Source organism: Lynx rufus, unplaced genomic scaffold, assembly GCF_022079265.1.
Source record: "Lynx rufus isolate CCGP_SWC_20201006 ecotype Redwood Valley unplaced genomic scaffold, mLynRuf1.p SCAF_8, whole genome shotgun sequence".
Lineage (NCBI taxonomy): Eukaryota > Metazoa > Chordata > Mammalia > Carnivora > Felidae > Lynx > Lynx rufus.
In genome coordinates, this window is record NW_025814896.1 from 101,904,208 (window position 1) to 101,923,526 (window position 19,319).

General features: G+C 49.1%; 1 protein-coding gene across 2 annotated transcripts; it reads left to right on the forward strand.

The window, feature by feature from the left end:
* Nucleotides 1-1,281: 1,281 nt before the first annotated feature.
* Nucleotides 1,282-17,065, forward strand: THNSL2 (threonine synthase like 2). 2 transcript variants are annotated; one of them, XM_047069577.1, is made up of 8 exons: nt 1,282-2,945; nt 4,450-4,644; nt 5,052-5,204; nt 8,986-9,216; nt 12,382-12,530; nt 12,633-12,758; nt 15,350-15,501; nt 15,901-17,065. In XM_047069577.1, exons 1-8 carry the CDS (start codon nt 2,723-2,725, stop codon nt 16,124-16,126), a joined length of 1,455 nt encoding a protein of 484 aa, XP_046925533.1. In that variant the 5' UTR covers nt 1,282-2,722; the 3' UTR covers nt 16,127-17,065. The 2 variants fall into 2 exon arrangements, with proteins under 2 accessions (XP_046925533.1, XP_046925534.1); XM_047069578.1 differs by lacking the exon at nt 15,350-15,501 and having other exon boundaries at nt 15,901-16,126.
* Nucleotides 17,066-19,319: the final 2,254 nt, after the last annotated feature.

Below are 19,319 nucleotides of genomic sequence, written 5' to 3' on the forward strand. Positions count from 1 at the left end.
AGAGACCACAGGGTTAGGAGAATGTCATAGATAGGAGGAAGAAAGGAGGAGGGCAGCCATCCAAGTCCACTGTCCCCATGAGTCCCAGCTGGGCCTGCTACACTGACCAGGCCCAGCCCAGAGGCACAGACTAAATCTTAGCTGACATCTGTCCAGCTCGGCAAACTTTGCCTCCAAAGTGGCTTGGGACCCAGAAGCACGAATATGAATCCAGGGGCATTTGCCATATCTGGAGGAGAGTTTTTCAAGTGTCTTGCTTCTTTAAAAAAAAAAAAATTCTTGGGGCACCTGGGTGGCTCAGTCGGTTGGGCGGCCGACTTCAGCTCAGGTCAAGATCTCGAGGTCTGTGAGTTCCAGCCCCGCGTCGGGCTCTAATGGCTCAGAGCCTGGAGCCTGTTTCAGATTCTGTGTCTCCCTCTCTCTGACCCTCCCCCGTTCATGCTCTGTCTCTCTCTGTCTCAAAAATAAATAAACGTTAAAAAAAAATAAATAAATAAAAAAATAAAAAAATAAAAAAAAATTCTTTGGGGAGGCACTTCACTCTAGACTAGATCTGTACTTACTAAAAAGTGTTTTCTGACAAATAACAGTCGAGCTAAAACAATGCCATGTGTCCTTGTGGATTCCGAATTCCTAATGTGCTAGCCCCAGTCTCAGGAACAAGGAGTTTGTCCAGTCGTCTGATTTTGCAGGTGAGAAGCATAAAGCCCAAAGAAGTTAAGGGCTTCTTCTTTCCATCTTCTTCTGTTTTCTAATCTGAAAAAATAAGGTTCCAGGGCTGCGATGAAGATTAAGAGACTGAATGTAAGTGATTAGCGAGGTGCCTTAAAAACATGCCAAGTGAGCGGCTCCCTCACTGCCGTGCCCTTTGGCGCCCTCCTCCCCCTCTTCCCGCCCCGCTTTCTTCCGCGCTCGGCCTCACTCCCCCGCGGCCCTTCTCACTCGCCCGCAGAAGCCTGAGGCCTGCGGCCAAGTCCAGCGCGCACGGCCGAGCCCCGGCCCCGCCGCCCGCCAGCCGCCGCCGCCGCCGCCGCCGCCCGCGTCCTGGACCCGGTAACCGTCCCCCCCCCCCGCCACCCGGCCCAAGCCAGCCGATTCCGGGCCGGGATCCGGGGTGGCGCCGCTAGCTCGCCGCGGTGACCAAACCCCGCCCCAGCGGCCGAACCTCCCCCCTCCCAGGCCGGATCTCCTACCCGCGTCGGCTTCTGGCGAATTGAGGCGCCCTCCCCGCGGTAATCGGTAGCGGTCTGTCTGCGCTTTTGAACTTCTGTCGGTTTCGCTCAACCGTGACTTCCGCGTGGCTGTGTCGGCCTCCCTGCCCCCTTCCGTAGTCTAGTTGGGGCACTGTGCTCAGATTTGGAGGACCTGGGAGGGTCGAGGGTTTCCGAGGCTTGGAGCCTTCCGTAGGGGCTCTGCGGTACTCGGACACTGAGAAGTGTTTTCAGAGGCTGGGAGTGTGCCTTATCCTGCAGACCTTATCAAAACCTCCTTCCCTGACCCACGGCCTGGATAGCCGAAGACTGGTGCCCGGTGACCTTAGACAGGCAGGGGCCTACCTTGAGCCTGCTGGAGCCTCCACCCTGAGGGGCCCAGTCTGGGCTCGGAGGGCAGAGACTCAGCTGCTGGGGTCCAAGTCCCGGCCCTGCCCCGCCCTTTATCAGAAAATTTCTTCGCCTCGCTGGGCCCTTCCTGAACTGTTTCCTGGCCTTGGGGCTTTAAAATCAGACCTCCTGAATTCACTGTCATGGTCCAGAGAAAGGTATTCAGAGCTCAAGCTCAGCTCCTCAACATGGCACCCGGCTCCTGAGAAACTAACCGATGTGACATTGTAACCAGAGTTAGGCCTTGGGTGCCCTTGGGCACTCCCCCTGGCCACAGCCCCAGTCAGCGTCCTGAACCCACCCAGGGCCAGTCAGCCTTAGCTAGACAGTATTAAGGGTAGCTTGTCAGCACTTCTAACTATTCCAGGGTTAGGCTGAGAAGTAGGGCACTGGTTTTCAATTAGCTTGACCAAATCCTTCTAGTTTGTCTACCACTGAGGGGTTTCCTGGGACAGGGGACTTCCGGTTTTAAAACTGGGAACGTCGTGGGCAAAGTGGGATAAGTTGGTTCCTGTATTCTTAACCCTGGCTGCACGATAGACTCACCCAAGGAGTTCTCATATAGGGGTTCTAATTTGATGGATTCGGGGAGGGTCCCAGATAGGAATATTTTTTTATAGCTCCCAAGTTGATCCCAACAAACTACCAGAGCGAGGAACCACTAGGTTATGGGCAACAATGCTGTAAAACCATTGAAGGTGGCTATATTTTGAACAGAAGTGGACCCAGACATTTCTCAAAATGGTGGTCCTCTCTTTATCAAGAGGGCTATCAAAATGGCAGTTGCTTTATTATTGCTATTATCTTTCCCCAGTTCCCTTATTCCTCAACAGTGAGGACCCACAAGCCTTCTCCTTCCCTCGAATGCCTCAGGATCCCCTTTCCCAAGGTCAGCGAATTTGCCTCCTTTGGATTGGAGAGGCCATGATGTGGACAGTTCCGGATGAAGCTGGCATGAGACTCAACAGGGCTCCAGTCTCTCAGTCTGGGATGCCTACCCCAAATGAGTCGTGGTCTAGGGGCTAGCCGAGGGTGCTGTGTATGCTTCAGCTTCTCTCTGTGGGGTACTGAGCTTGGAGAGCAGGTGCCTCTGGGACTTTTCCCTCTGCAGGCCACCAGGGATGCGGTACATCAGCACTCGGGGAATGGCCCCCCGGGTCGACTTTGAGGGAGCCCTCTTCTCTGGCTATGCTCCTGATGGGGGTCTCTTCATGCCCGAGGAGCTCCCCCAGCTGAGCACAGAGACCCTGCGTCAGTGGAGTACGCTGTCCTACCCTGGCCTGGTAAAGGAGCTGTGCACCCTCTTCATTGGCCCTGAGCTCATTCCAAGAGATGTCTTAAATGGTGAGCACCCCCCAGCCTCCCTACTCTCCCACCTAACTCCCCAGCCAAGCCAGCTCCCCCACAGAGCTGCAAATCCATCACTTAACTCCTAGGAGGTTTCTAGTCCTATTTCCCAAACTTCGGATTTTTTTTCCAGATTCTGGAATCCCAGAAATGGAAATCTCCCCAGAGAGTTCATCCATTCCATTCCACCTTCCATCTCCAATAAAATGAAATGTCCCGTGGCATCTGCAGAGAATTTTTCCCTTTCATTTATTGTTCAAAACCCTTTTCAAGACTAGACATTTCACCAACATCCTGAGATGCTTGAATAGTGGGATGCTTCCTGCCTGTATGTAAAGCGCTTAGACCCTCAGATTGCTGTTTTATTGCCTTGAATGGTAATTTTAGAAGGGACTTTGAGAGTATCCTGGACCAGCTCCTCTCAAAACTGGAATATACCCATGGGTTGCCCTAGGGATCCTGTTAAAATGCAGATTCTGATTCAGTAGGTCTGGGGTAGGCTCAAGAATTCTGCATTCCTACCAAATGTCCAGAAAATACTAGTGTTGCTGGTCCATGGGTCAAACATGTGATATAATCACAATATAATGGTGAGAGCTTGGGGCTGGGAAGAAGAGGGCCACTCAAAATGTGGTCTCATGGCAGTGATGGCATTGCCTGGGCACTTAATCAGAATTCTCAGACTTCTTCAGGCCTACTGAACCAGAATCTGCATTTAAAGATCCCAGGTGATTGGTTTGCTAATGAAAAGTTTGAGAAGCATTACCTAAGATGGCCTGCCTTAGGTAGGATTATATGTAAACCATCCAAGGTTCCGGTATCACAGATGTGAGATTTAGTATAGGAAAAACAAATAAAGAACAACCTCTCTTTAGAAAGGAATATTATGGGGTGCCCGGGTGGCTCAGTCGGTTAAGCTTCTGACATCAGCTCAGGGTCATGATCTCCCGGTTCATAGGTTCGAGCCCCATGTTGGGCTCTGTGCTGATGGGAGCCTGCTTCCGATTCTGTGTCTCCCTCTCTCTCTGCCCCTCCTCCACTTGCCCTCTGTCCCTCCTTGTCTCTCAAAAATGAATAAACGTCAAAAAAAATTTTTTTTAAGGAAGGAACATTAGAAAAGATGAGACATGGATTTGTTTGTTGCACAATTGTTTAATCAAACTTCTGTTGGCATTCACACACACACACACACACACACGGAAGAAATCAAACAATGACGTTTACACAATAAAAAATGGAAGTCTGATAGTGTCATTTCTCTTCTCTGGGGCGCATCACTATGAGGAATCTATGGACAGTGTGGTTCATGTCTTTTCAGACTTCTTTCTCAGATTATGCAATTATATCCATATACAGTATCATTTGGGGTAAACATTTTTTGTCCTCTCATCTGGTAGCAGGAGATAGGAACTTCAAATTCAAAAGTGTAAAGAGACAAGAGAGAGAACCTGTAGAAGAGATAATGCCCTTCTTCCACCATCCAACCCCTCTCCCCTCATAGGTCTGATCGACCAAGCTTTCAGCAGATTCCGTCACAGAGAAGTGGTCCATCTGTCCAGGTTGAGGAATGGGCTGAACGTGTTGGAGCTGTGGCATGGCGTCACATATGCATTTAAGGACCTGTCCCTGTGCTGTACAGCACAGTTCCTGCAATACTTCCTGGAGAAGAAGGAAAAGCACGTCACTGTGGTCGTAGGTGAGCCCCTTGGGGGCCCTGACTTGCCCGCATCCATCCACAGGATGCCCGTCATTGATGTCTCTCAAGGAGGGTGTGTTACTGGTTCTTCTAGAGCAGGGTTTATAACCTTTTCTTGGGCCATTGGCCCCTTTGACAGTCTGAGAGAGGCTATGGAGACTTCAAAGAATAATTTTTTTAAGTACACAAAATATGTAAGATTATATGGTACCAAGTGCACAGGTGCCCTGATTTCTATCCCTGGATCTCTAGGAGGTTAATGGACCCCAGATTAAGTACTAGGTTCCTACTCTTCAGGTATTTGAAATAGACATTGTCTCACATGGCAGCCATGCTTTAGGGGCCACGTCTTTCCTTTTCTGTCTCCCCTGTTCTAAAGAAGAGGGTTATTTTTGCTTCCTATCCAGGAACGTCTGGGGACACAGGGAGTGCTGCCATTGAGAGTGTTCAAGGGGTAAAGAACATGGACATCATCGTTCTGCTGCCCAAGGGCCACTGCACGAAGATTCAAGAGCTCCAGATGACAACAGTGTTGAGGGAGAACGTCCATGTGTTTGGAGGTGAGTGCTGGGATGGGAAAGCGTGGCCCTGCCTCATGGGGGGTCTGTTTGGGGAGATGAGCTGGAATAAAATGGTCAGTTGATTGGTCGATCATCCTTCCTCCTGCCTTTTCTCTGTCCTTTCCTTCCTTCAACCGTTATGAGGTTGGTATATGCCTTGACTTAGCTCTGGGCAAGCTCTTGGCAACACGGTTTCATAAGCTGTTGGAGGTGACAAGTGCACAGACCAATACTGTCAGTACAACCTAAGAAGTGTAGGCTGAAAACCGTAATCCAAAGATTGCCACCTTTATGCAGGTTCAACCTCCTGGTGCCTTATATACAGGCAGCCACCAGACCCATTCGCCTGAGCCAAGTGACTTGGGTTTTGTTCCAGGACACGGGAAGTTTAGAGGGCACAAGCATATGTTAAATAATTATTTCTTAAATGTTTATTTATTTTTGAGTGCGAGAGCGTGAGCGAGCAGGGGAGGGCAGAGAGAGAAGGAGAGAGAATCCCAAGCAGAGAAAGAAAGAGAGAGAGGGAGAGAGAATGCCAAGTAGGCTATGCACTCAGTGCAGAGCCTGATGTGGGACTCAAACCCGTGAACCATGAGAACCTGATCTGAGCCGAAACCAAGAGTCAGACGCTTAACCGGCTGAGCCACCCAGGCACCCCAGCAGGTCTAAGTATTTAAAATAGGAAATCAGTTAGTGGTACCCATTGCTAGAGACGCCCTTTCCTGAGCCACATCAGGAATTTGGGCATTTTGTATTTGCAGAAACACAAAAAACGATCTCCTTTAATGTCAGGACATCTACTTTTTAGAAATCGAGACTGTGGAAGGGTGGGGTGAGCTTGAGTGGAGCCGAACACTTTTATTTCCACTTCTCACACCTAGCTAGACCCCAGGTAGCCCCAAAGTAGGGGCGGGGATATGAGCAGTAGGGGTCTTGGTGAGGTTTTGTACACTGTATACACCGTGGCCTTGGGGAAGCTGTCCCAGTGGTCTGGTCTCGTTTGGTCACTCACCCGGCAGGAGAGCAAATGTGGTGGCAGAAGACAGTCCTCCTACAACTCGCCTGGTCTCCTGGTATGATCCCATAGAGCATGTTTGCATAGGACACGGGCTTTGTCAAGGAGCAAAGCGTAGTGCAAAGAAACCTTCCCCATGGGAGTAGCATGAATAGCCTTTGTCCATTTGTTCAGAAGTAAGCAAAAAGCCCCTTCTACTCTTCCCTTTAACAAGCACATCCACATCCCAGTGAAAGGTTCCGGGTTTAGCTAATGCAGGTGTTGGCAAAATCTTACACATTAGCCTTGGTGGTTGGCCGTATTTGGCTGCGTTTTTCTGCACTCATTGCAAAATTTTGATGTATGATATTTGGGCTCCTGAGGGTCTCTGTTATACCCTAAGCACTGAAATTGCTAGTGATGGGTCCAGGGCTGTCTTTGCCTAGAATCAAAGCAGAGAGTAACCTTTTGTATTTCTGTCTGCCAACTACTCCCTTCTTGCCTTGTACCAGATTTTGGAAGACTTTTATCTAAAGGCATGGGGGTTAGGGAGCCTGGGTGGCTCGGTTGGTTGAGTGTCCGACTCTCGATTTTGGCTCAGGTCATGATCTCACCATCATAGTCTCATGGTTGTAAGATCGAGATCCGTGTCAGGCTCTGTGCTTGGCAGGGAGCCTGATTAAGGTTCTCTCCCTCTCCCTCTGCCCCTCCCCTGCTCTCTCTTTCTCTCTCTCTCTCTGTCTCAAAAAAGAAAAATAAATTTAAAAAAACGACTCGTATGTAAGCTTGGTTCCTGACGATGGGGTGGAGAATGGTGCCCATTTGTAAAATAATGGTAGAAATGTCAATGGTATTGAGTGCAAATCTGTCATAAATGTATTATTGCTGGAGCTCAAGGGGGCATTTCTGTCGTGTACATGCTCTGAGCTTCAAGAAAATAAGGCAGCAGACTTTAGAGAAATTAATTTTTATTTCTAAATAGCACCATTCAGGTTCTTCCTTTCCTTTCTGGAGTCTTCTGATTTGGTTTCTAGGAGGATGTGTGTTAGTTCCAGAGCTAACAGTGGATATGTATTTTCCCTTAGACCAGTGAGCTCAGGGAGTAGGGATGGACCACCTGGATTGTTGTGAGTTGGACACTGATGTTTTATAAAGTCATTAATTTCCAGGGCACCTGGATGGTTCAGTCGGTTAAGCCTCCGACTTCAGCTCAGGTCATGATCTCGAGGTACATGAGTTTGAGCCCCTCATAGGGCTCTCCTCTGTCAGCACAGATCCTCTTTCCCTCTCTGCCTCTCCCTGGCTTGTGCTCTGTTTCTCTCTCTCAAAAATAAATAAAACATTAAAGAAAATAAAGTCATTAATTTCCATATATATTTCATACTTGGTTCTTTTTTTTTTTTAAAGAGAATGTCTTTTTTTAAATTTATTTATTTGAAAGAGACAGAGAGCATGAGTGGGGGTGGGGAGGGGCTGAGGGAGAGGGAGAGAGAGAGAGAATCCCGAGAAATCTCCTTGCTGTCAGAGCAGAGCCCAGCGTGGGGCTCGATCCCAGCACCCTGGAATCATGACCTGAGGCAAAAGCAAGATTTGGATGCTTAACCAACTGAGCCACCCAGGTGCCCCTATACTTGGTTCCTCTTAAGCAGAGAGTAATCAGCAAGTGCTAGTTACACATTATTTGGGATATTTGGGGCCAGATGTAACAGAATATCTAACTCACACCAGCTTGAACAAGAATATTTTCCAGCTTACATAACTGGAAGTCTAGAGGTGGGCGGGGCTCCTGAATAGTTGATTCAGTGACTCAACAGTCCCTCAACAGGGACCCAGATTCTCTGTATTTTCTGCTCTGCCTTCCCCAGTCCTAGGGCTCCTTCCCCCTTGTGTATGTAGTGCTTACTTAATGTAGCCAAGTCTCTCTTCCTGTGGCTCTGTCTTAAGAGCAGTGAATTTTTTCTGGAACTCCAGCACACATCCCCTGGTGCATGGATCTAGAGTCAGCCCCCTAGCCTCATTGCTGCTACTCAGTGCGAAGGGTGGGATGAATAACAACCTCAGTGCCTACTCTGGCACTTCCCACGGTAAATCCCAAGTTTGGATCCAGAGGAGAAATAGACCCAGGTTTCAGATAAGAGATCCATATTGGCTTGATTGCTAGTTGGGCTGGATTGAGGAATGCAACTTGGACTAGTCGCCAACTCACCCATAAATTTAATGAGCAATTCATCCATAAATTAAATGGGGTACACACCCAGCTCATGGAGGAAAGGTCCATGCCAGCCAGCTTCCCTACCACGTAGGAGCAGGGAACAGAATGCCTCTCTGTGATCTGAGAGAAGAAGGGCAGACCGTATGGCAACAGTGACTCTTTACCCCCACCCGCTGGTAGAGGACTGTGGAGTGAAGAAAGGATCAGCCTCTTGCCACCTCACGACCTCATAAACCATCTCTCCTTGTTCCTAAAGAGCAGGGAAGGTGGGCACGGATTACAAAGAGGAGTCATTTTCCCAATATCCCAGAAGGCTGACATTATATGCCTAACTTACATAGTGGTAGAAATGTTGGAAACCTGACCACAAGAATACGAGATATGGTTTCTTTCCTTGAGTTGCTTAATTTTGCGTCTAAGAAGCCAGGCCAAGGCATGGGAGAGCAGAAACCGAAGGTCGAGTGAAGGTCCCGGCAGGATGGGCCCAGTGTGGGAGGGCCTTGTTGCAGGCAAGTGCTGACCACCCGGGGGTTCTTCATGCTCCTGAGAGCCACCCCCCACTCTCTCCCTGACAGTGGAGGGCAACAGCGATGAGCTCGATGAGCCGATCAAAGCTGTGTTTGCTGACGTGGCTTTTGTCAAGAAGCACAACCTGATGAGCCTGAATTCAATCAACTGGTCCCGGGTCCTCGTGCAAATGGCCCACCACTTCTTCGCTTATTTCCAGTGTGCGTCATCCTTAGACATGGACCCCCTGCCCCGCGTGGAGGTGGTTGTACCGACAGGGGCCGCAGGTAACCTTGCAGGTAAGGAGACCCCTGGGCAGAAATGGGCTTTCCAGAAAAATGCCTTTGGCCCTAGTCCTTCCCGCCACCCCCTCGGCTGCAACTATGAGGAGGAAGATTGAGTCCTCGCTCTGGCTCTGAAGGTGACAGGCAAGCCCTCAGCAAACTTCCCCCTAATTCCCCGGGAGGACATCCCGGCCTCTTGCTGCAGGAGGGAAAGATGGGCTCACCCCGCTCAGGAGAATGTGGGAAGATGAGATCAAAGTTCACCTCTGTGCTGGCCTGGCAGCTCCCTCTTCCAGAGATACGGACTTTGCTCCCAGCCTCGGCCAGCTGCCTACAGTGAGGGCACCTGGCACACCGTGTTCCCACTCCTAGAATCACTCCCCAGGGACCTTGTGAGATGGAAAGAAGGCTGGACTTGGGGTTCTGGCCCCAGCTGCATGGCCACGGGGCCGTCCCTTAGACTCAGCCGCTCCGCTATAAAAGCAACATCGGATAGCTTATCATATCTCTCAGGACTACTGCGAAGTGCACGTGAGTCTTCACGTGTGTAGGTGAACTTTGTAAGGGTGAAGGGCTGTACCGCTGCGTGGCATTAAAATCGTCTTCCGGAATAATGATAAACATTTATCCAGCACTTACTACCTAGCAGGCTCCGCTCTCAGTGTTTCTCATGTAGCAACTCATTTAATCCTCACGTGCGCCTCTGAGGAGGACAGTCCTGTCATCTCCACTGTATAATGAGGCAGTGGAGGCACGGAGGGCTCGGCCAGCTTGCCCCTGCTTACACGCTAGTCAGCGGCAGAGCCGGAAGTACCGTCCAGGCAGGCTGGCTCCAGAGCCGGCGTCCTCATGAGCTTGCCAGGCTGCCTCGTAACGGGCACTACCGTCTCTGATGGTTCGGTCGGTGGCATCGCTTCCGATGGGCGCCAAGCATGGCTTACGTGACACCATGAAAGCGTCTTAGTGGTCGGGAGTCTTCCTGACTTCTTCCACTCACACGGGGATGGGGAGAACGGGGAGCTGGCAGTCAGGCAAGGATCGGTCAGCCGCCGTGACCACCCACGGGGTGAAGCCCACCGTGCTCCCCATGTGCATCCCCCTCCGGTGAATGATGCCACCTGCACGTGCCCCAGTGCCTACCACAGTAGTTCCTACCTACCTCTGCTTCATCGGGAACCAGCTGTTGCAGCTTAAGCCCCTGGGTCCTACTGAGGGTCCACGTCTCCTCTGCCGTACACGGATATCATGACGTTTACGTGCAGATCCAGTGAAACAGAATGTGAACATGCTTTCGCAAAGTTCGGGGTGACGTTGGGGTGGGGTGGTGATCCCTAACTCCTCTTGACGACCTGCCAGAGATAGGCCACCCCTGGAAGTATGTCGTTACCTTTTTGGGCTCTCCCTCTCTCAGGGTGAGGGATTCCTTATTTGTCCCGTGCAAACAGGAACTGCAGCCAGGGTGGCCCAAGGGCGCTGCTCCGTCCTCCCAAGGGGCCTCTCCAGGAGGTGCCGTCTGGAGGCGCTGCTTCCAGGAGGCTGATTTCGGGGGGCAAGACCATGTGCTCTGGACATAGACCTCTTTCCAATCCTTGCTGTGCCACTCGGCAGGCTTGGGGTGGGTCATTTCTACTTCCCAGAACCTCCATTTTCTCTTCTGCAAATAGTAGTGAGCATTTAGGGGCACCTGGGTGGCTCAGTCAGTTAAGCACCTGACTTCGGCTCAGGTCATGATCTCACAGTTCATGAGTTCGAGTCCCGAGTTGCGCTCTGTGCTGACAGCTCAGAACCTGGAGCCTACTTTGGATTCTGTTTCTCCCTCTCTGCCTCTCTGTCTCTCAAAAATAAAGAAACATTTAAAAAACGGGGGAAAAAAAAACCCAATTCATCCATTTAGAGTATACAGATCAATAGTTTTTAGTATATGTGCAGATTTGTGCAACCACCCCCAGTCAACTTCAGAACATTTTCATCACCTTGGAAAGAAACCCTATTCCCATTAGCAGCTACTCTGCATTTCCCCTCATTTCCCCAACTCAACCACTGATCTCTTTTGTCTCTATCAATTTGCCTATTGTGAACATTTTACATATAACAGAATCATACAATATGTGACCTTTTGTGTCTAGCTTCTTTCACTTAGTATGTTTTCAAGTTTCATCGATAGTATAGCACATATCAGTACTCCATTCCTTTTTCTGACTGAATAACATTCCATTGTGTGCATGTACCGCATTTTGTTTGTCCATTTATCAGTTAGTGTTGATATCTGGAATGTTTCCATTTTGAAACTGTTATGAATGATGCTGCTATAAACATCGGTGTGTAAGTTTTTGTGTGGACCTATATTTATTTCTCTCGAGTATATACACCTAGGAGTGGAATTGCTGGGTCATATGGTAACTCTATGCTTAACTTTTTTGAGGAACTGTCAGACTCTTCCAAAGCAGCTGCACCGTTTTATATCCCCACCAGCAATGTATGAGGGTTTCATTTCTCCACCAATACTTTGATTCTAGCCATCCTAATGGGTGTGAAACAGTATGTCATTATGATTTGGGGTTGTGTTTTCCTGATGACTGATGATACTGAATTTCTTTTATGTTCTCATTGGCCATTTGTATAGCTTCTAGGGAAATGTTTGTCTAAGTCCTTTGCCCATTTTTATTTTTTTAATTAAAAAAAATTTTTAAGGTTTATTTATTTTTGAGAGAGAGACAGAGTGCGAATTGGGGGAGGGGGCAGAGAGAGAGAGGGAGACACAGAATCCGAAGCAGGCTCCAGGCTCTGAGCTGTCAGCACAGAGCCCGATGCAGGGCTCAAACCCACAAACTGTGAGATCATGACCTGAGCCAAAGTTGGACGCTTAACCGATGCAAGCGCCCTGACATTTGCCTATTTTTAAACTGGGCTATTTGTCTTTTTATTGTTGAGTCAGAAGAGTTATTTACATATTCTGTATGCAAGTCCTTTATTAGATATATGATTTGCAAATATTTTTTTTTCTCATTCTGTGGGCTGCCTTTTTGTTTTCTTGAGAGTGTCCTTTGAAACACAAATCTTCCAAAGCATAAAAGTTTCTCAATTTTGGTGGAGTCCGGTTTATCCGAATTTCATTTTATTTCTTGTACTTTGGGCGCCATCTCTGAGAAAACTTTTGTTCTTCTCTTCACTTGTCTTGAGCGGGGTGCATTGCTCAGAAGATGGGCCTGCCTATCCGCCTTGTCGTGGCAGTGAACCGCAATGACATCATCCACAGGACTGTCCAGCAGGGCGACTTCTCTCTTTCTGAGGCCGTTGAACAGACCTTGGCATCAGCAATGGACATTCAGGTAGGACCTGTGGGAAAGTGTGCAGGTCTGGCCCGGCTATTGATTGGTTGGGAATGGACAAGGACTGAGATCAGTGTGGCCCCTGGCACCCTGCCTTTCCAGGTGCCCTACAACGTGGAGAGAATCTTCTGGCTGCTCTCTGGCTCCAACAGTCAGGTGACAAGAGCCCTCATGGAGCAGTTCGAAAGGACCCAAAGCGTGAGCCTACCCAAGGAACTGCATAGCAAGGTCAGTCCCCGGTTGCACCCCACGGAGAAAGCAAAGGGTGTAACCACGAAACCCAGTGTAGGCTTGAAAATCTGTCTAAGGCAAGAGGACACCTGTTTCTTGAGCACCTGCTATGAGCCTGGCCCTTTTGCAGTCTCTTTACAGGGACTGATTTGTCGAATGAAGAGAGGCAATAGAGAGCATTGGTTCAAATCAGACAGGGGTTGGCTCTAAGCCAGCTGTGAAACCTTGGGCCAGTTTCTTTTTTTTCTTTTAATGAATTTTCTTCCGGGCTTTTTTTTTTTTTTTTTTCAACGTTTATTTATTTTTGGGACAGAGAGAGACAGAGCATGAACGGGGGAGGGGCAGAGAGAGAGGGAGACACAGAATCGGAAACAGGCTCCAGGCTCTGAGCCATCAGCCCAGAGCCTGACGCGGGGCTCGAACTCACGGACCGCGAGATCGTGACCTGGCTGAAGTTGGACGCTTAACCGACTGCGCCACCCAGGCGCCCCTTGGGCCAGTTTCTTAAACTCGTCTATAAAGTAGGGCTAATGAGAATGCCTGTCACAGCATTGTTGAAGATTTACGTCAATTAATGCCCATGAGACACGTTGGATACTGCCTGGAAATATAGGGCTTAATACATTCGCTGTTAATTGTTTTAATTCATTATTGCCGATTTTCAGTAGTAGCAACAATTGGAAGCCACTTTGCCCATCCAGTATGAACAGAGGCCTGTTGAGCTTTTTTTTTTTTTTTAAGGAAAAGGAGAAATTTTATTTCTTCAGAGTGGTAGGAATCTGGTTGGGAAGGATTGCTTTTATTTTAATGTAGCCTAGTGATGGCCCACTTATTTTACGTAAGAGAAAGGATTTCATATGTTGACATTGCCTTTAATTTTCTCTATCACATCCCACCAAGTCATCCAGACCGTGTGTATATCCAGTGACCAGGTCCTCACTGGCTCACATCAGCTCTAATCATTACAAAGTTCTTTATGTTGAGCCGGAATCTCCTTCCGACTTGTGCACTGGGGAGCAGTCCGATTCCCATACTTGAAGAGAATCTTTGTTTCTCTGCTGAGTCTTCCCGGTCCCTTTAGCTGTCCCTTCCGTGACCTAATTTTGCATCGTCAAAGTCAGTCTTAAAGGATTGTTCCCAGAACTGGCTACAGTTCTCTGGGTTTAGGCACCCACGCAGACCAGAGTGGAATTTCAATCTTTCTTGTGCTGCAACTTGTCGTCGTTTGCACTGCCATAGCAAAGTACCAGAGACTGGGTGGCTTATAAACAACAGACATTTATCTCTCACGGTTCCGGATGCCAGAAGTCTGAGACCACGGTGCCAGCACGGTTGAGTTCTGACGAGAGCAACTTTCGTAGAAGTGGCGGACCGCCAGGGTCTTGTCGTATCCTCACATGATGGCGAGACATTTAGCTAGCTCTCCGGCCTCTTCTTATAAAGGCACTCATTCCACTCATGAAGGCTTCACCCTCATGACCTCGTCACCTCCCAAAGTCCCACCTTCAAACACCATAACGTTGGGATTAAGTTTTTAACATACGAATTTGGGGGAGGGAGGACGTAAACATTCTGACCATAATACAACCAAAGGTCAACTTACTTGGTTAACGGTTCGTGTTGATATCCCCAGTCCTTCTCCTCATGTAAATGAGGTGCTCCATGGAAACAGACACCAGATCCCACACTTCTTCATTCTCTCCCTGGCTGTACACGTACAAAACATCGCATCTGCTGGAACAGCATTCATTCGTTCATTCATTCAAAATATCTACTGTAATCCAGGAACTGTGCAGGTACTGGAAATACAAAGATAAAGAAAATACTTTCTCTGTCTTCTGTGAACCCTAATGGGACAGGTAGCTGTACAAATGATTTATAACACCCTATGGCGGCAGTCAAGTATATGCAAGGTGTTTGGCACCTCAATAGCATGCAGTAAATTTTCAGAGAATGATCAGATCAACCGTCCACACTGAGGGGACAGTGAGAAGGGAGTCTTCTGCTGTCTGTGGGTGGAAGGGGAAGGCTTCCTGGAGGAGGTGCTACCTGAGCTGGGTGGGAACTGACTGAAAGATGTTTCTTACACCCACAGGATAGGGATGCACCAAAGACAAGGCACCAGGAATGTTTGATTACCCTTAACCTTCTGTGTTTTGTCGGTTTGTTGAACAAGAATATATACTAATTTGCTGATTCATGAGCTAATCCTTACTAAATTTACTGACTTGAAACTCGAACGGTCCTTCCCCCAAGCTGAGTGAATCAACTTAAAACTGGGAAGCCTGGGGAACCAGCTTTTTCTCTGAGCTGAAGCTGAGCTACTTAGTCTGAAGACTTCATCTGAATCTCTCGTGTTGCCTGGCTATGTTTTTTGTTGTTGTTTTTTTTTTTCAATATATGAAATTTATTGTCAAATTGGTTTCCATACAACACCCAGTGCTCATCCCAAAAGGTGCTCTCCTCAATACCCATCACCCACCCTCCCCTTGCCTGGCTATGTTTTGTAGTGAGTTTCTGGTCGCTTTCCCTGGGTTACCCCCAAACCTGATTCCCACCCCCCCTCCTCTGACCCTGGGCCCCATCAGCTTTCAGGGGCAGTGACGTCTGAGTCAGTGTCGGATGAGGCCATCACCCAGACCATGGCTCGCTGTTGGGAAGAGAACAAGTACTTGCTGTGCCCTCACTCGGCCGTGGCCGTGAGTTACCATTACCAACAGACAGAGCAGCAGCCGCCCAGGTATAGGCCATGGGCTCCTGGGTCACTGGGGTACTCTGGTTTTCAGGGGCCCTTCTTTCCCCCAAGCAGAGGAGATGGGAGTCCGAACAAATGGCTGTACTGAGCATGACCGGTGCTGTGTGGAAGAGTGCCCCGAGAACAGGGATCCCAGAGGAGGGTGTGTGATATATTCTGGGGACAGCCACTGTGACAGGTGGTGGTTGAGCTGGGCCTCCAACAAAGAAGAGCAGTTTCCCTAGCAGTGTCATTGCCGAGATCAGTTCAAGGTACCAAGCGCCTGTCTCTTTCTCTTGCTTTCTCCCCTGTTCCTCCTTCTCCTCCCTCCTCGCCTTCTCCTTCCCTTATCTGTCCCTCTCTTCTCCCACCCGCCCTCCTGTTCCCACCTGCTCCATGCCATAGCCTTCCCCGGTGTTGTCTGGCCCCCGCCTCTGCAGCCAAGTTCCCAGAAGCTGTCCTGGCTGCCGGGCTGACCCCAGAGACCCCTGCGGAGATCCTAGCCCTGGAGAGCAAGGGGACACGCTGCACCCCGATGCGGAAGGGTGACGACTGGACGCTGATGCTTCGGAACACCATTGAGGACATAAGCTGCCAGCAGAGGGGTCACTTCCTGAATGCTCTGGAGTAGCCAGGCTGGATTTGCCTTCCTTCAGGCTCCAGACCGCAGGGAGGCATGCCCTCTAAACTGCTTTGCACACCTTCTCGTTAAGAGGTGGTGTAGTTTGTTCTCAGGAGGTTGCTCAGCATGGTCTGGGGACCAGCTGGCTTTGCTGTGTTCTGGAGCCGCTCTGTGTCCTCACCGTGGTGGTGGTGTGCCTGCTTACCGGAGATGCTGGCTGGGGATGTGTGTGTGTGACGGGGCGTTCCGGATGGTGCAGGAGCGTCACTGCTGCGGCACGCCCGCTAACCGTGCCATGGTTCTCAAAGTGTGGCCCTTGGGTCTCCTCAAAATGCACACTTCCGGCACCTACCCCCTACCTTCTCAGGCAGATCTCTGGGCGGGGGGTGGACGTCTGCAGTTCTTACGAATTCCCTAAGTCCTCTGTGCACTCCAATTTGGGAAGCCCGAGCTGGGGAGTTTAGGTTGATACGTAATTTCTTATTTATCCATTTTGAGGTGTACTTTCTTTTCACGAGGGCATGCTTTATTGCTTCTACTATTTTCACGATCTAGCCCTGCCCTGTCGGACTCAGTAGCCGCCAGCCATATGGTCTCTGAGCACTTGAAATGTGACTAGTATGGCTAACACACTGAATTTTTCATTTTTTAAAATTTTAATTGATTTACATTTAAATGTCTTGACTTCTTACGTTACTTGATTCCGTTATTTAAAAAATTTTAAGTGTGGTTAGAAAAATGCAAGTATGTGAATCGGCTTTTTCAGCTGTCAATTTTATGAAGTCTAAATACAGGTAAGTATGCCAATGAAAATTTAGCGTTCTAATTGAGAAAGACCGTAAGTGCAAAATATATGTTGGATTTCAAAGACGTCAAATGAAAAAAATCGGAAGTATCTCGGGAATAATTTTACACTGACCACATGTTGAAAGGATAATATTTTGACGTATTGGGTTAAATAAAATAGATCATCAAAATTAGTTCCATCTGTTTCTTTTCCTTTTACTAGGATGTTTAAAGTGATATATGTGGCTCGCCTTTGTGGCTCACATTGCACTTCCATGGACAGAAGTGATCTAGAACCTAACCTTGAACATGCTACAGATAGTTGCAGGTTTAGTTGTATTACTGGGTTCACATCCTGTCTGAATCGAGGAGGGTGAAATGAGACCAACACAAACATGTGAAGGTCACACAAGCCTTCTGCCCTGGATGTGATGGCGGGGGGCGGGGGGGGGGGGCTTTGGAAGGCAGGTGAGGCAGGCACATCATGGAGGGGGGCACTAGAGCTCACTGTTGCTACCATTTTGAGGGCTGCAGGGAGAAGGCATCCTGCCTCCCGAGCCCACTTCCCATGCCCTGAGGTCTAAAGGAGCTGGTCACCCAGGTTGATCTCTGGCTGCCATTCCCACAGCACAGCATGCCGGCCCCACCTCTCTGTGATGCCCAGGGAGAGAAGGAAGAAGCTGGAGGGCGCCCTCCTACTGGAGAACTTTTCACTGAAGCATGGCATTCAGTACGAAAACGGAAGGGCAGGAATGTTGGACCCACAGGAAGATGGATAGAGCATTCCTAAAGGAAAGACTGTGACCCTTACAGATCAAAGCCCTGGGCAGTTTCTGAGACACTGTAATATCTATGTTAGCAAACATGATGGAGCCCCAGGGCCCGTTTACCCACCAGGCGCTAGAGGTCTGATGCTTAGGAGTCATGATACATTGAAAGACCTATGAAAATGCTTTCATTTCTTTTAAAACCGAAAGAAACAATGAATATAACCCAGCTTGGCTTATATTCATCTTTATACCAGCACAGTTGTACAATAGAATTTTAAACATTTTTTATGGAGGAAGAGGCCCATGACAGCAAATGTGCCCAGGGCCCGCAGAAGTCATCATGTGGGTCTGATCGCGCCTACTATGTGCCAGGCAATGCTTTACAAAGTAACTACGGCAAAACCTTGGATTGGAGTGACTTGTTCTGCGAGTGCTCCACAAGACGAGCAAACATTTCTAATAAATTCTGACTTGATAAACGAGCGATGTCTTGCAATACGAGTGGTACGGGATGCCGAACATCACGTGATCACAACCGAGCCAACGGTTCTTGAAATTCACTCCGATAGACAAGTGCTTTGGATTACAAGCATATTACCTGCGTTTTACAGACGAAGAAACCGAGGCACGCTGAGAGGTGAAGACCTTGCTGGGGTGGCACCACTAGGGGGCAGAGAGGCTGGAACTTGAACCCAGATCCTGTGGCTTCAAGTTCAACGTATAGTTTCCATCACACCGTGTCTTATGTAGCTGCTCTGTGGTCCGCCGGCTCTCCATCCTCCCCCCTCCGGCTGTGGCCCTGCTTCCGGGGCCTCCTCCACCACCCCTTTCATGGATGGATTTGGGAGCGGGGCTTTGCTTCTCTGAGAGGCCCGCCGGGGGCTGCTACAACCCCGCTTTGCTGGTCTATCTAACCAGCACTGACCCTGGCACCCGGGGCCCACTGTGGGCTGACCTGAGCCACACTAGTTCCCCTATCTTTTGCTGCCTTATTTCTGAGGGGCTCAGGGCAGCGTTGGGGTCATAAGGGTAACAAAAATCCCTGCCCTCTGGGTGGTTCAGAGACCTACCTATCCAGCTCTGAAAGGTCACCACACCTAGAAGAAGGGACCCAGAATAAAGCCACTGGACACAGCACAAATAGATGTGAAACATGTACTACAGGATGGTCTGGCCACAGGGCATCTTGGGGGTGAATGGAGGAGCAGGACCCGGGTGAGGGAAATATCCGAAGAAGCACCCACCACGTAAACATGCACACAGCCCCGCTGTCCTGACACACACATACATCTACACACACACACACACCACTGGCACCAGACCAGGTTAGAATCGGTTGAAGACGTCCTTCCTGAGTCAACCGCTCACTGGTGGTGTGATCACAAGCAAGTCATTTCACCTTCGTGAGCCTCAGTTTCCTCATCTGCCAATTACAGTACTTCCCTTGCTGGTTTGTTTTCAGGATTACCTGAAACAATGTATCTCCCAGTGCTAGGTAAATGCTAAAATGCTGCACAAAGGGTTCTTCTTATTAACACAATTATAGTCTGCACTGAACAATTTAGTACTTTTAAGCTATCTTGTATTTTTTGCTAATTGCTTTGTGAATTAGTCTTATCTTGCCTGTGAGGTTGCCTCTTCCTTGA

What these genes read in the sequence shown, in the direction of transcription:
- THNSL2 (XM_047069577.1), top strand. Translation starts at nt 2,723, where the DNA reads ATGCGGTACATCAGCACTCGGGGAATGGCCCCCCGGGTCGACTTTGAG. An exon ending in GCACGTCACTGTGGTCGTAG is followed by an intron (nt 4,645 to 5,051) that starts GTGAGCCCCTTG and finishes CTTCCTATCCAG; the next exon opens with GAACGTCTGGGGACACAGGG. An exon ending in CCAAGGAACTGCATAGCAAG is followed by an intron (nt 12,759 to 15,349) that starts GTCAGTCCCCGG and finishes GGGCCCCATCAG; the next exon opens with CTTTCAGGGGCAGTGACGTC.